This window comes from Ranitomeya variabilis, chromosome 5 (genome assembly GCF_051348905.1).
Source record: "Ranitomeya variabilis isolate aRanVar5 chromosome 5, aRanVar5.hap1, whole genome shotgun sequence".
NCBI classification, from domain to species: domain Eukaryota; kingdom Metazoa; phylum Chordata; class Amphibia; order Anura; family Dendrobatidae; genus Ranitomeya; species Ranitomeya variabilis.
Genome location: NC_135236.1, coordinates 314,544,220 through 314,556,975, shown reverse-complemented (window position 1 = coordinate 314,556,975; position 12,756 = coordinate 314,544,220). Strand labels below are relative to the sequence as shown.

The 12,756-nt window shown below is 40.3% G+C and overlaps 1 protein-coding gene across 8 annotated transcripts in view; it reads left to right on the top strand.

Annotated features, from left to right (window-relative positions):
• Nucleotides 1–12,756, top strand: part of FRMD4A (FERM domain containing 4A) — a 584,036-nt gene that overhangs the window by 558,121 nt on the left and 13,159 nt on the right. For all 8 annotated transcript variants that reach the window (XM_077264626.1, XM_077264628.1, XM_077264625.1 and 5 more), the window contains 6 exons: nucleotides 3,569–3,702; nucleotides 7,783–7,905; nucleotides 10,354–10,582; nucleotides 10,808–10,864; nucleotides 11,634–11,871; nucleotides 12,080–12,247. In XM_077264626.1, the coding sequence (XP_077120741.1) occupies nucleotides 3,569–3,702; nucleotides 7,783–7,905; nucleotides 10,354–10,582; nucleotides 10,808–10,864; nucleotides 11,634–11,871; nucleotides 12,080–12,247 (949 nt within the window). The remainder of the gene's footprint in view (nucleotides 1–3,568; nucleotides 3,703–7,782; nucleotides 7,906–10,353; nucleotides 10,583–10,807; nucleotides 10,865–11,633; nucleotides 11,872–12,079; nucleotides 12,248–12,756) is intronic.

The window sequence follows — 12,756 nt, the reverse complement described above, 5'->3', positions numbered from 1 at the left end:
GGTGTCTCTCCCAGGTGGTTTGTTGCAAACATTAAATGACACTTTTTATGGATATCTTTGAGAAATGGCTTTCTTCTTGCCACTCTTCCATAAAGGCCAGGTTTGTGCAGTGTACGACTGATTGTTGTCCTATGGACAGACTGTCCCACCTCAGCTGTAGATCTCTGCAGTTCATTTAGAGTGATCATGGGCCTCTTGGCTGCATCTCTGATCAGTCACCTCCTTGTTTGAGATGAAAGTTTAGAGGGACGGCCGGGTCTTGGTAGATTTGCAGTGGTATGATACTCCTTCCATTTCAATATGATCGCTTGCACAGTGCTCCTTGGGATGTTTAAAGTTTTGGAAATTATGTTGTATCCAAATCTTACTTTAAACTTCTCCACAATAGTATCAGGAACCTGCCTGTTGTGTTCCTTGGTCTTCATGATGCTCTCTGTGCTTCAAACAGAACCCTGAGACTATCACAGAGCAGGTGCATTTATACGGAGACTTGATTACACACAGGTGGATTATATTTATCATCATTAGGCATTTAGGACAGCATTGGATCATTCAGAGAGCCACAATGAACTTCTGGAGTGAGTTTGCTGCACTGAAAGTAAAGGGGCCGAATAATATTGCACGCCCCACTTTTCAGTTTTTGAATTTCCACAAAAATTTAAAATAACCAATAAATTTCGTTCAAGTTCACAACTGTGTTCCACTTGTTGTTGATTCTTCACCAAAAATTGACATTTGGTATCTTTATGTTTGAAGCATGATATGTGGGAAAAGGTTGAAAAGTTCCAGGGAGCCGAATACTTTCGCAAGGCACTGTATGGACAATTATCTTTTTTTTATATTTTGATATGAGTTTGCAAAATTTCTGGGTACAGTAATTTAATCTACTATACTGTGGACTGTATTTAAAGGGGTTGACCATCAATGACTGATTGGCAGGGTGTGACATCCCGCACACTCGCTGATCAACTGTTCCTTGGTGTCAGCGTCGACCAGAACCACTCAGTTGTGGAGCTTCACAGCATAGCTACGTCAACAGAACAGTGGTCATGGCTGGGTACTGCACATCTACCTACTATTGATTTGAATTGGGGGCGGATGTGCAGCACCCGGCCGTGGCAGCTATACAATTGACGGAGCTGTGCCGTGCAGTTCTGGACCGACTCCTGGAACAGCTGATCAGCTGGGGTTCCGTGTGTCACACCCCACCAATCAGGCATAGATGACCTATCCTAAGGATAGGCCATCAATGTTACGCTCCTGGATGGCCACATTAAATTCTTGACTCCTACTTTCTTATATCTGTCACAATCTTTTTGATAACATACAGAATGTACATTGTAGGGGACTAAAGAGCGTATGTCTGCAGGAACCAAAAAGATACATAGCTCTACATACAAGTCATGGACACAAAATTGAAGGCTATTTTTACCCAAGACTATTAGCAATGTTTATTTTTTATTATATGTTATATGCATTGAAGCAATATAATAATAGTTGTGAAAGCATACATACAAGATTCTGCAGTTTAAAGGGAATCTGTCATCAGGTTTTTGCTAAACCATATGAGAGCAGTGTGATGTACAGGCAAAGAATTGATTCCAGGGATGTTTCACTTACTGGGCTACTTTTCATAAAATCACTGTAGGTCTAGCAGTTCTCGAAATGCTGAGCTCTGTATAACTCCGCCCACATCACTGATTGGCAGCGTTCTGTGTACACTGAGTGTAGGTAGAGAGCTGCCAATCAGTGGTGTGGGCGGGGTTATACAGAGCTCATGAATATAAAGGACTACATGGCAGCAGGTTTATTAGTCTTCTAATGATAATCTACTGCTGATAAAATAAAGATTTCATCAAAACTACATCAAGCAACCCAGTAAGTGACACATCACTGGAATCAGGGTCTCCACCTCTACATTATGCTGCTTTCAGATTATGTTGCAAAAACCTGGTGACAGATTCCTTTTAATAGTGAGTCTATGAAGCAATAACAAGGTGTCTGCTACCTTATTGTACTACTTGTATAGTTTACTATTCACACAGGTCTTCAGTAATTACAGATGTAGTAAATGAAAGTAACTTGCGTAGGAGGGTAGTGTGTGTGCTGATAGCAAGGATTGTTTCATAAATATATCGATGTCAGAAGTGGTACCAATACACATAATTGCTGCACATAGGCGTAGGCATGAGGAGCGAAAGTGAACAGGTTGTTCCTATGGCTTTCAGTTCCTACATGTTACAACAAGACAACTATTCAGCTAAGTATGCTGATCTACCTTGTGGTGACCTTTTGAATATATTGTTTCAGAGAAAGGAAAAACCTTTGTTTTGTTTTTTTTTTTCACATTTATCAGATTCTTTGGTCTGCTCTGAAGGCCTGAAATCCTTTTTTCTGAACATGTAAGAACATGCACAGTGTACAGATGTGCATACCTGTTGTTCCTTATGAATGCTCACAACACTTTATTTGCCGTGTGAGTTGGCTCAGTGGTTAGCACTGTCGTCTTGCATTGCCGATGTGCCAATTTTACCGAGGGCAACCTCTTCATGTAGTATGCTTGCTCTCCCAGTGTTTGTATGGGCTACCGTTGGGTATTCTGGTTTTCACTTTCAGTCTAAAAATATATTAAAAGGCAAATTGAATCCCAATTAAATTAACGTGTGTGTGTCCTGACAAAGGAAAAATAGATTGCCAGCCTCACTGGGGAATGGGTCTGACAATTGCTGTACAATGGAGCAGACTTCTGTATATCATTGCTATATTTGCAAAGCTAGCAAGGCCCAAATAGGAACATAATGTAACTAAATGCTCAATGGGCAATGGGAGGCTGTACTCGTGTATCATATACAATGCATTGCATGGTAGTGCTCATGCTTGGCCATTGGTTACATTCAAACAGGGGACATGGAGCCTCTGTTCTCATAATTGGTGGATAAGTAATAAATGTTGTTTGTTGTTCCCTTTCCAATCAGTATTGTTTTAGGTGTGCAAATAGATCCAAATGAATCTGTATACTTATTTCAAGTCATGAGCGAACATGCTCGGATAAGGTGTTATCTGAGCATGGTCGGGTACTATCCGAGTGTCTTCGGCGTGCTCGAAAAATATGTTCAGCCACAATACATGCAAGAATTGCCTAACACAGGCCTTCCCTGCATGTGTTGTGGCTCTCTAACAGCAGCGAGACATGCAGCCATGGGAACATATTATTCAAAAACACTCAGCACCCGAGCATGCTCGGATAACACCGTCTCCGAGCATGTTCCCTCATCACTAATTTTTATCCAGTCACTTTTTCGGCTATTACTATTACATTGCCTTTTAATTGAATTACCAGTTACTCCCAGACCACAATACAGAAGGAAGTGTTAAAAGTGTCATAAATAACCCACCAGGTGCTTTGCGCTAGTAGAACTGAAATGCGCATAAGATCATGGGAGGAGAGTCTTGTCCGCTATGCTGTACCCCTCCTGCACACATGAGAAGTTGTACGTTTCTCAATGAATGCTCCAGATGTGCAGGCTGTTGTCAGCTGCTTGTAGTGAAATCATTTATTTGTTGACAGGTTCCCAGGAGTCCGACAGCTCACAGTCTGCCAAGAAAGACATGCTGGCTGCACTGAAATCCAGGCAGGAAGCTTTGGAGGAGACACTACGGCAGCGACTGGAGGAGCTGAAGAAACTTTGTCTACGTGAAGCGGTACGGAGACAAAATCTTTTCTGACCTTGTATTTTGGGTGGTATAGGATGGGGCAGTTGGTCAAAGCTCATTTTAATTCAAGCAAAAAATAATCAACTGCACACCCCTTTCTGCTTTTAATCCATTATTATTATTATTATTATTATTCATTTTTATAGCGCCATTTATTCCATGGCACTTTACATGTGAAAAGGGCCAAATATAGACAAATACAATCAACATGAGCAATACAAGGCACACACAAGTACAGAAGGAGAGAGGACCCTGCTCATGAGGGCTCACAGTCTACAGGGTGGGCCATTTATATGGATACTCCCAAACAAATGGGAATGGCTGGCGGCATCAACCTCCTGTCCGTGGCACACCAGCACATAGGAGGGGGAAAACCTCCCAAGATGGGCGGCGATCACGGCAGCCACCCTGAAGACGGCCACCCGGATCCAACTCCACCCTTCTCAATGGGAAATAATCGACTGTATGCCCCCTTCTGCTTTTAATCCATAAAAATGTCCTCCTTCATGCACAAATACAAGTAGTTGTGAAATAACGTATAGCATAGACAATGGTGTGTGGTTTCTGTTATCTCACCACTGTATCTGCATGAAATAAAGAGGACTTTTATGCATTAAAAGTAGAAGAGTGAGTGCTGTGGATTTGTTATTGCTGGATCAATTATTGCATGCGGTGTATCCACCATAGCCCTATTAAACTTTTGTATAGCTGTGTCCAGGGGAACAAAGGAGTAGTGTTCATAACTTGATATTATGAAATGTAATTTCTTCTTTGTGTTAGATACTATATGGTATTTCCAGATTTGGTTTATGCCTAAAGATACACAGTAAAGTTTTATTACAAGTCATTACAAGCAGGGGAGGGGAGTAAAGCAGAGCTGTGTGTCATTACAAACACTTATGAATCTACTGCTCTCTTCTCATGGCAGTCAGTGTGGGGGAATGGAGAACAGAGCAGAGCTGACAGTGCCATGAGAGAAAAGTTGCAAGAGGTGTTTGTAATGACATATATCTCCGTTCTACTCCCTCGCCCCTCCCCCCACACTATAAAATGAAAGATGCAACTGTGTGTACTCTACACAATAGATGAGAGTGAGTTCACAAAAGAGAGCAAGGCTGTGTGTCACTACATGTCTCACCCAGAAAAGCTGGGTCTAAGCTTCTATGAGGACGTAGTGTATTGTTTTTTTTTACCTTAATAGCACCTCTTGCTTATGATTGGTCAGAGTTATGCAGGAGAAAAAGTAGCCTCCCCTAGAGAAATCTCTGCTTATGCTCACTTTGCTCTTAATATCAATTAGAATTTAAACTTCATAAGCCAATATCTCCGCAACAGAATAGAGAAATTTAAAAAAAAAGTTTTATTCAATTCTGTAGCCATTATTCCATGCTTAAATAGGAAATAGATTCTCTCTTAAAACCCTTTAATCCAAGTATCCTCAATGTACCTCTGCATTTTTTCCTCTTTAAATAAGGATTAATGTTTCTATAAAATTACAAGTTACTTAAGGCCCACTTATGTGCCAGTAGGGAGCCAAATTGATTAGGACTTTTGATTAATTTTAAAACTGGAAATTCTTATTAATTTATCATTCACCTATTTACTGTACATTAAAGAGGGTTTCCTCTACTAGGGCAACCCCTTCTCATACCCTCCACTTGGCTACTATAAAACAAAAGCTTACCATAAACTCTCCTCCCATGCCGGCGCCATTCCAACGGAGTCGGCACTCATGGTCCCGGGGCTCTCGTGGCTGTTGTGACATGTGGTGCTGGCATCCAATCAGAGCTGGCGTCGCTGGCCCCACCTTTGTACGAATTGAACATGTAGAGGAATTCCGGGCTGCAGCTGATCCCTGACTTCTTGCTCAATTCAACAGAAGGCGGGGCCAGTGACGCCAGCGTTGATTGGGCACCGGGGCCACGTGTCACAGCATCCGCACGGGACCCCCAGGGAGAGTGAGTGCTGACAAGAAAAGCTTTTATTTTTCGGGCCCAAGTTTAGGGGTGTGACAAGGAGTTGTCAAAGTAGTGTGGACAACTTCTGTAAGTGATTATTAACACATTTGGTTGTGTTTCATGGATCTTACTAACAATCACTATGGGTAGCTGCATCTTGAGATTTGGACCCTCTTTAGAATCCATTTACCCATATATATGTAATTAACTTAGTCTCTTGATTAATTCCTTTATCAGTCCTGATAAACCCTAATTTCATGTAGATACAATGGTCAGGTTTTGTATCGTTAGGCATAGAAATGTTTAAGTAAACATTTTTTATAATTCTATAATCTGATTTTCCGCTTCTGTTATATAAGTGAACCTATACATGAAAGCATGGGCGTAGCGAACCAGTTTCATGTGTCTGTTAAATTGACCCAGGATAGTGAATAGCACACAATTATATGGTGTGAAAACATTACAGTGCTTTTAAGGGTCAAGGTCTGGAAACTACCTTGGTTCAGATTGGGTAGACCAGTGAATTGCATGCTTAATTACTTAGTACTTGTTAAAGTTGCTCTCATCCTCCTTTTCCCTAGAAGGAATGTCAGGAATCATAATCATTTCCTGTGAGAATGCTTTAGTAGTGTGGGTGGAAAGCTAAGCAAAGGCAATTGATGAAGAATGACAAGACCTTGAGTAAAGGGATTGTGTTATCTTTACCAATTAAATCTACTTTATGAATCAAGAACATTTGCGGAAGAATGGCCTTGTAATTAAAATTGATTTTATTGTTTTTTTTTTGGCATGTGAGGATTACAATTTTATATGGAAAAGTTCACAGTGACCTTCTATAAGTATATCATATAGACAAAAAAAATCCCAAAACTGAGGCAGTATATCCAATATGGTGAAGAAAAAAGTGTTAGGATCCTAATTCACACACACCGAAAGGATCCTTACCTTTTTTTTAACCACATTAGATATGCTGCCTTGAAGTTTGGATGATGAGCCAGTTGTGCCCTCAATTAGGGTGTACTATTACTTTTTTTAATTTGTGTATCCTATAGTATTTAATTAAATAGTATTCTGGAAATATACAGTAAATCAGTATATTAGCCATTTATCCATGTGATCATTAGAGTAGTCAGAAAAAGTCTACAGTTGCATCACTGCAACAAGTCAAATCAAGATAATAATGCAGATGACTATTAAGAACCAAATTTCTCTAATTGTTTCCTTGCCATATCCTTTACACAAATCAAGAAATGTTTAATTTATGTCTTTTTTTCAACTTTGTAACTAAATTGCTAGGATTATTGTCATAGAAATTCTTCTCCACAAATATTTTATTTCTCGCCTACTCTAATACAGACAATGTAATACAGTTTGAATCAGACTTTTCTGTCTATTTCATGGGCTGGATATTGGGACTGTAGACAAAGAGGGCAGGGATACATGTCTCCTGAGTGCGGGGCCACCAACAACCCAACCTACTTTGGCGAAGATATTTCTACTTGGGTGTAGGAGTGTGACCTGAACCTTAGCGTCTTTTTGCATTGCATTTAGGTACCTGAACCCCCTGCAAAACAGGATTAGGACATACGTGCCAACGGGGCCGAAGACTATATTGGTGTAGGCAGAGCGAGTGTGCATGTACACCTACTGGAGGAGGGCACTCAGACATAGTAGACTGCATCTGGGTGTCTGCCTCAGTAGGTGTATATGCCTGAAAATTATGCATGGCAGATCTCTCGTTCAGTCTGCCGGCACCATTATAGTCTATGGCCCCATCAGCGCATACATCTGAATCCCGTTTTGTGGGGAGTTCGGACGTAAGCTCCAACAGGAAACTGATCGGGTGCCTAAGCGCAATGAGAAAGCACCCTTACTTCCAGATGAAGGAGAAACTAGCAACAAATTTGTAAGAAACTTAACTAGTTTAATTTATTTCTTCCATTGACCCGTAGATTATTCATGAATTCTAAAAAGTCAATGCAAACCTCAAAGAGGTAGCATAATTATTAAATATGCATTTTAGTATCCTTTATCATATAAACATATTTTGAAGGATAATCTATTATCTCAGCCCTAGAATATATTAAACGTTTTTGTCGTTTCTTCGTAGGAACTTACAGGCAAACTGCCAAGAGAGTATCCATTAGATCCAGGAGAGGAGCCTCCTGCTGTTCGACGGCGAATAGGAACGTCATTTAAACTGGATGAACAAAAACTACATGCAAAAGGGGAGGTGAGTCCAAATGGGATGTGCTGACTATAATGGTGTATGAGGGGCTCTTCTGTCACATAAGGCAGAAGAAAAGGAAATGTTAAATATAATAATTGCACATTAATATAGTAATGTAGACAGAGCAATAGAGCCATGGTAAATGAAGGGATTGAGCTTTATCGGAACCTGTCGGCACACTCCATATGGCTGTATAGGCACACCTATTCAGCCATAACCCTACTTCCATATATAAAATGGGCTATAACCCATAATATTTCCCTATGATTTCACTTAACTTGACGGGTAGTACCCATTTTGTTTTCTCAGATGCACTGATCTTTAGGTAAATGATCTATGTACTTATCGTATTCCTTTTGTGGATGGTACTGCATTCTGTACAGCCTTTGGTTGATTTGTAAATGCAGTGACTGAAGGAGGTTCTCTGATTCACAATGCTGTGGATCAGTGTTTATTTATAAGTGGCTGTGCCTATAATAACAAAAAAGAGGAGAAGTTCTGAAGATTAGGAATGTCTTCAAGGATGTGTATTTATCCATGTCATGGGAGGGTTTTGTATTAGATCTCCGGACACTCAGTGCCAGGTTTTGGTATGCTGCAAGACAGCTGTGATTGTCTCATATTACTAACTATGGGGATTTCGTATTGGAGTGAGAAAATACTTTGTCTTTTCTCAGCCACCCACTGAATCAGATGTTAGCCCCATGTTTTTGGCACTGAGTCATCTGCAGCTAGGCTGCTTCAACAAAAAACTAGCCAGTGATTCAGAGTAGAAGCAACAGAACTGTCTTGTTCTTGCTCACATTGTATACCATAGGACAATAAACCTTGTCTCTGACCAAGAACATCATAATAGACTAGACTACCTTTGCTTCAGTGAGAATGGGGAGCTTTCACACTGCGTCTTGGCTCCTGGTCATTGGGCCTGTCGGGGCTTATCTCCAACATCCCCCCCAAAAAAAAAAAAAAACTGGATTCGGACTAGTGCGCCGACAGGGCCATATACTATAATGGTACTGACAGAGTGAACATGTGCTCTGTCATACATCATTTTCGGGTGAATACGCCTACTGAAGATGGACAATCAGAGACAGTCTAAAACACATTGTGAAAGCACCCTTCGTCATATTGAGATCTGCTTTGTGCTGGTTTGTCATAGGTTTATATTCCTATCTCCTCTTTCCACCATTCTCGGGGTCAATGAACTGAACCACGGCTGGAAAAACAACTTAAGCTGCTTTTAGGACAAGAATTTATAAGAAGACCATTGTCTGGAGTGACTTATGAGCCTCCAGACATCTTTGCTATTGTTGAGTTTCCTGAGCATTAAACGGTTTAATCAGATTTCTAGACAAGATAGGTTGCAGATAGAACCAGGATCTAACATATTTCAGCTTAGTAATTATATTGTACAGAACTGTAGTAGTTTTTTCGAGGCTGCCTTTTACGATAATAGATGTTTGTTGCTCCAGATGCACATTGCTGGGGGCCATGTAGGCGCTCAAACTTCTGCTCATTCACTAGTCATACTTCTGTTAAAAAACTCTTTTTTTTTTTAGGTGCTCCAAAAAGCTTTTCTCTCCTATTGTAATTGAATCATTCCTTTTGTTTTTCTATAGGAACAGGGATCCTAAACTGGATCCTCAAATATAAGTTGAGGAGAACAAGCACTATGTCACTGACCAATATTATTGTGCATGCATTAGTTTTACATATAGTCATGCAACAAAGTGGCATGTGTAAATGCTATGATTCCTATCATTAACATTTATACCTTATATACGGTAACATGTAAACTTCTTACCTATCCATGGGATAAGTGATTAAGTGTATGAATTCAAGAGGGGGGGAGCCTGACCTCTAAGCCCCCCATTGATCCTGAGATGGCCAGTCCCTATGTAAATGAAGCTGTCATCTGCACACTTGACCACTGTTCCATTCCAACGCTTGAGCCCCAGTGATCCAGTGGATAGATGACATTTATTTAGTATGAAATCTCTTTTACATTAAATTTTTTTTGATTTTTTTAAAAACTGCTTTTGCCTAAAAAGGTTACCAAAATGCAGCTTTTTATGTCGTGAATCGTGATGATTAAGGAGTTAAAGAGAGAAAAAAAGTGGCTTAAGGTGTTTTCCAAGATATGTGCTCATAACTCTGTGATGCGTTTGAACCTAACCTGAAATTAAAAGCGCTTTTATCCCTGTTTCATTTAGGGAGATGAAGGAAACCATGTGTGACTCATGAGAGTTGTGGTCACATTACTTGGACTGATGTATGAATGTGCAAGCAGCCTAAGTATAGTTCAGCTTGCAGGGTGGTAATTTCACTAAATGAACTATCATAAGATGGAAAGTGCTTTGGTAACATAAATTGCACTAAAACAGTTTGTATATTTCTGAATTTGAATGTAAGACTTGAGAATCAAGAGTAATATTTGAAATGTTGTCTTAGGAAGTTGAGCTGGAACGTCTCGAGAGAGAATTTGCCATTCAGTCCCAGATTACAGAGGCAGCTCGTCGGTTGGCCAGTGATCCTCACATAAGCAAAAAGCTAAAGAAGCAGAGAAAGACCTCATACCTCAATGCACTAAAGAAACTACAGGAGATTGAAAACTCCATTAATGACTATCGGATCAAGTCTGGAAAAAAACCTACGCAGAGGGCATCCTTAATCATAGATGGTGAGTGTAATACTCATCTGTAAATCTCTTCATGTACGAATTAATAGCTATTAATTTCGAAATATATGGTTTGTTATTTGACACTTATAAGGAACAGATGTAAATGGACAGCAAGAAAAATCCCATTATCTGTAAAAAGCTAGTACTTTTAGGTAAAGCGCATAGGTGAGCATGTTGGACAGGTCAATGAACTTTTCTTTTCCTATGTTTTATATTTCCTTACAGAAGCAAACCTCGGCAGTGAGGACAGTTCACTATCTGATGCCCTCGTACTTGAGGATGGTATGTGTTGTACAACAGAGAGCAATTGGGTGTAGAAATTGTGGTTTAGGTTGTAGCTGTATTAATCTTTAAAATCGGTACTTTATGCAAAAAAACAGCCCGGGTTATGGTAAATTTTGGTGCTGAATAGATCATTTTAATAGCGACATTCCTCCAGGCCACCATACTGCAGTGATGGCAACCGGTTCATACAACAAACAATATTGCTTGTTTTCTGTGGCTGGAAAATACAGGCAGATAAGGCATACTTATGGCACCCTCTGGCTACACCTTTGCTGTATCCAAGAACCTTTTTTTTGCTAAGCCCCTGCGTCAGCATGTGTATTTTTGAGGATATTAAAGACATTTTCACTTAACTTGTTTTAGCTGGACAACCCCTTTATTACCTATAAAAAAGATAGGTGATAACGTGCTGATCAGTGGGTGTCTGACACCTTGAACCCACACCAATTGGCAGATTGGGGAATATTTATCCCTAGTGGGGCACTTTTATCTCCGTTACAAAATGGAGTTGCAGATCTGACGCATGACAGCTGCTCCATTCATTCTCTATGGGGCCGCCGGAAAAGTAGAGCACAGCACTCGGGAATAAATAAAGTGCACTGGCACTGCTGGTCAGGTCAGTGCAGGACCTAGCAGTCGGACTTCCAGCAATCAACAAGTCATCATCTGTCCTGTAAAACGAACTCGCATACATGTGAATATAAACTTTTTATGTTTAGGTCTAACCTTATTGTACTTCTAAATATATCTTGTTTTCCATATGCAGAAGATTCTCAGGCCCCCAGCATCATGTCTCCTATGCAGTCCCCTCATAAAGGCCTACCACCCAGACCTCCGTCACACAACAGACCGCACCCTCCACAGTCACTGGATGGACTAAGACAGTTGCACTACCAGAGAAATGACTATGATAAATCGCCCATAAAACCTAAAATGTGGAGTGAATCTTCCTTAGATGAACCCTATGAAAAATTGAAGAAAAAATCATCACATAGTCATTCCAGGTAACAACTACTTAAACTTGTCTTCAGGCTCCCCATGTTGACTATCTGCATTTCTCTGTATGTTATCAGAAATGTTAGACATTTTTTTAATCTATTATTCTTGATGCCAATTTCATTAAAAGTTTTCCCGAATCTGTGTTCATTTTAGCTTTGTAGGCCATACAGATGTTCCAGACATTGAAATAGTAATACTATATTTTCATTGCAGCAACCACAAGAGGTTTCCCAGCACAGGCAGCTGTTCAGAAGCAGGTGGGAGTAACTCTCTGCAGAATAGTCCCATCCGGACCCTCCCTCACTGGAATTCTCAGTCCAGCATGCCCTCCACCCCAGACTTACGAATACGAAGCCCACATCATTATGTTCATTCAACTAGGTAATAAATGTTAATTCTCAGTGATGAATGATGAACTATATGACACTAGTTACTTGTATATGAAAATGCGGCAGTGCCTTCTACCACATTGAGTGACTATGCAGTCTTAATGTCCTGGTCAATTAAAATAGTAGACATTTATCATCTAGTGATTATGGATTAATTACTTAAATGTCCGGCATGACTGTACAATGTATATTAACTGCATTGTATTCTTACTGTAAGGGCTCATTCAGATGAGCATATACATTTGACAAGTGCTATCTGATTTTAGATGCAATAGTACACGGGACAGCACAATGACCTTTGTTAGTCAATAGGGCTGAGCAGATAACTGATTTTTCTCACAGACTGAGTGTTCATGTGAAAAAAAATTGCAGCACGCTCAACTTTGGTCCAATTTACGGGTCAGACTCTTGTAAGTCAATAACAAGCGGCTCCCGCGCTCGTCCCCTATTCAGATGAGCACACAGACACACAGGGCTGCACTCGGAGCCAGTATGCAGGTT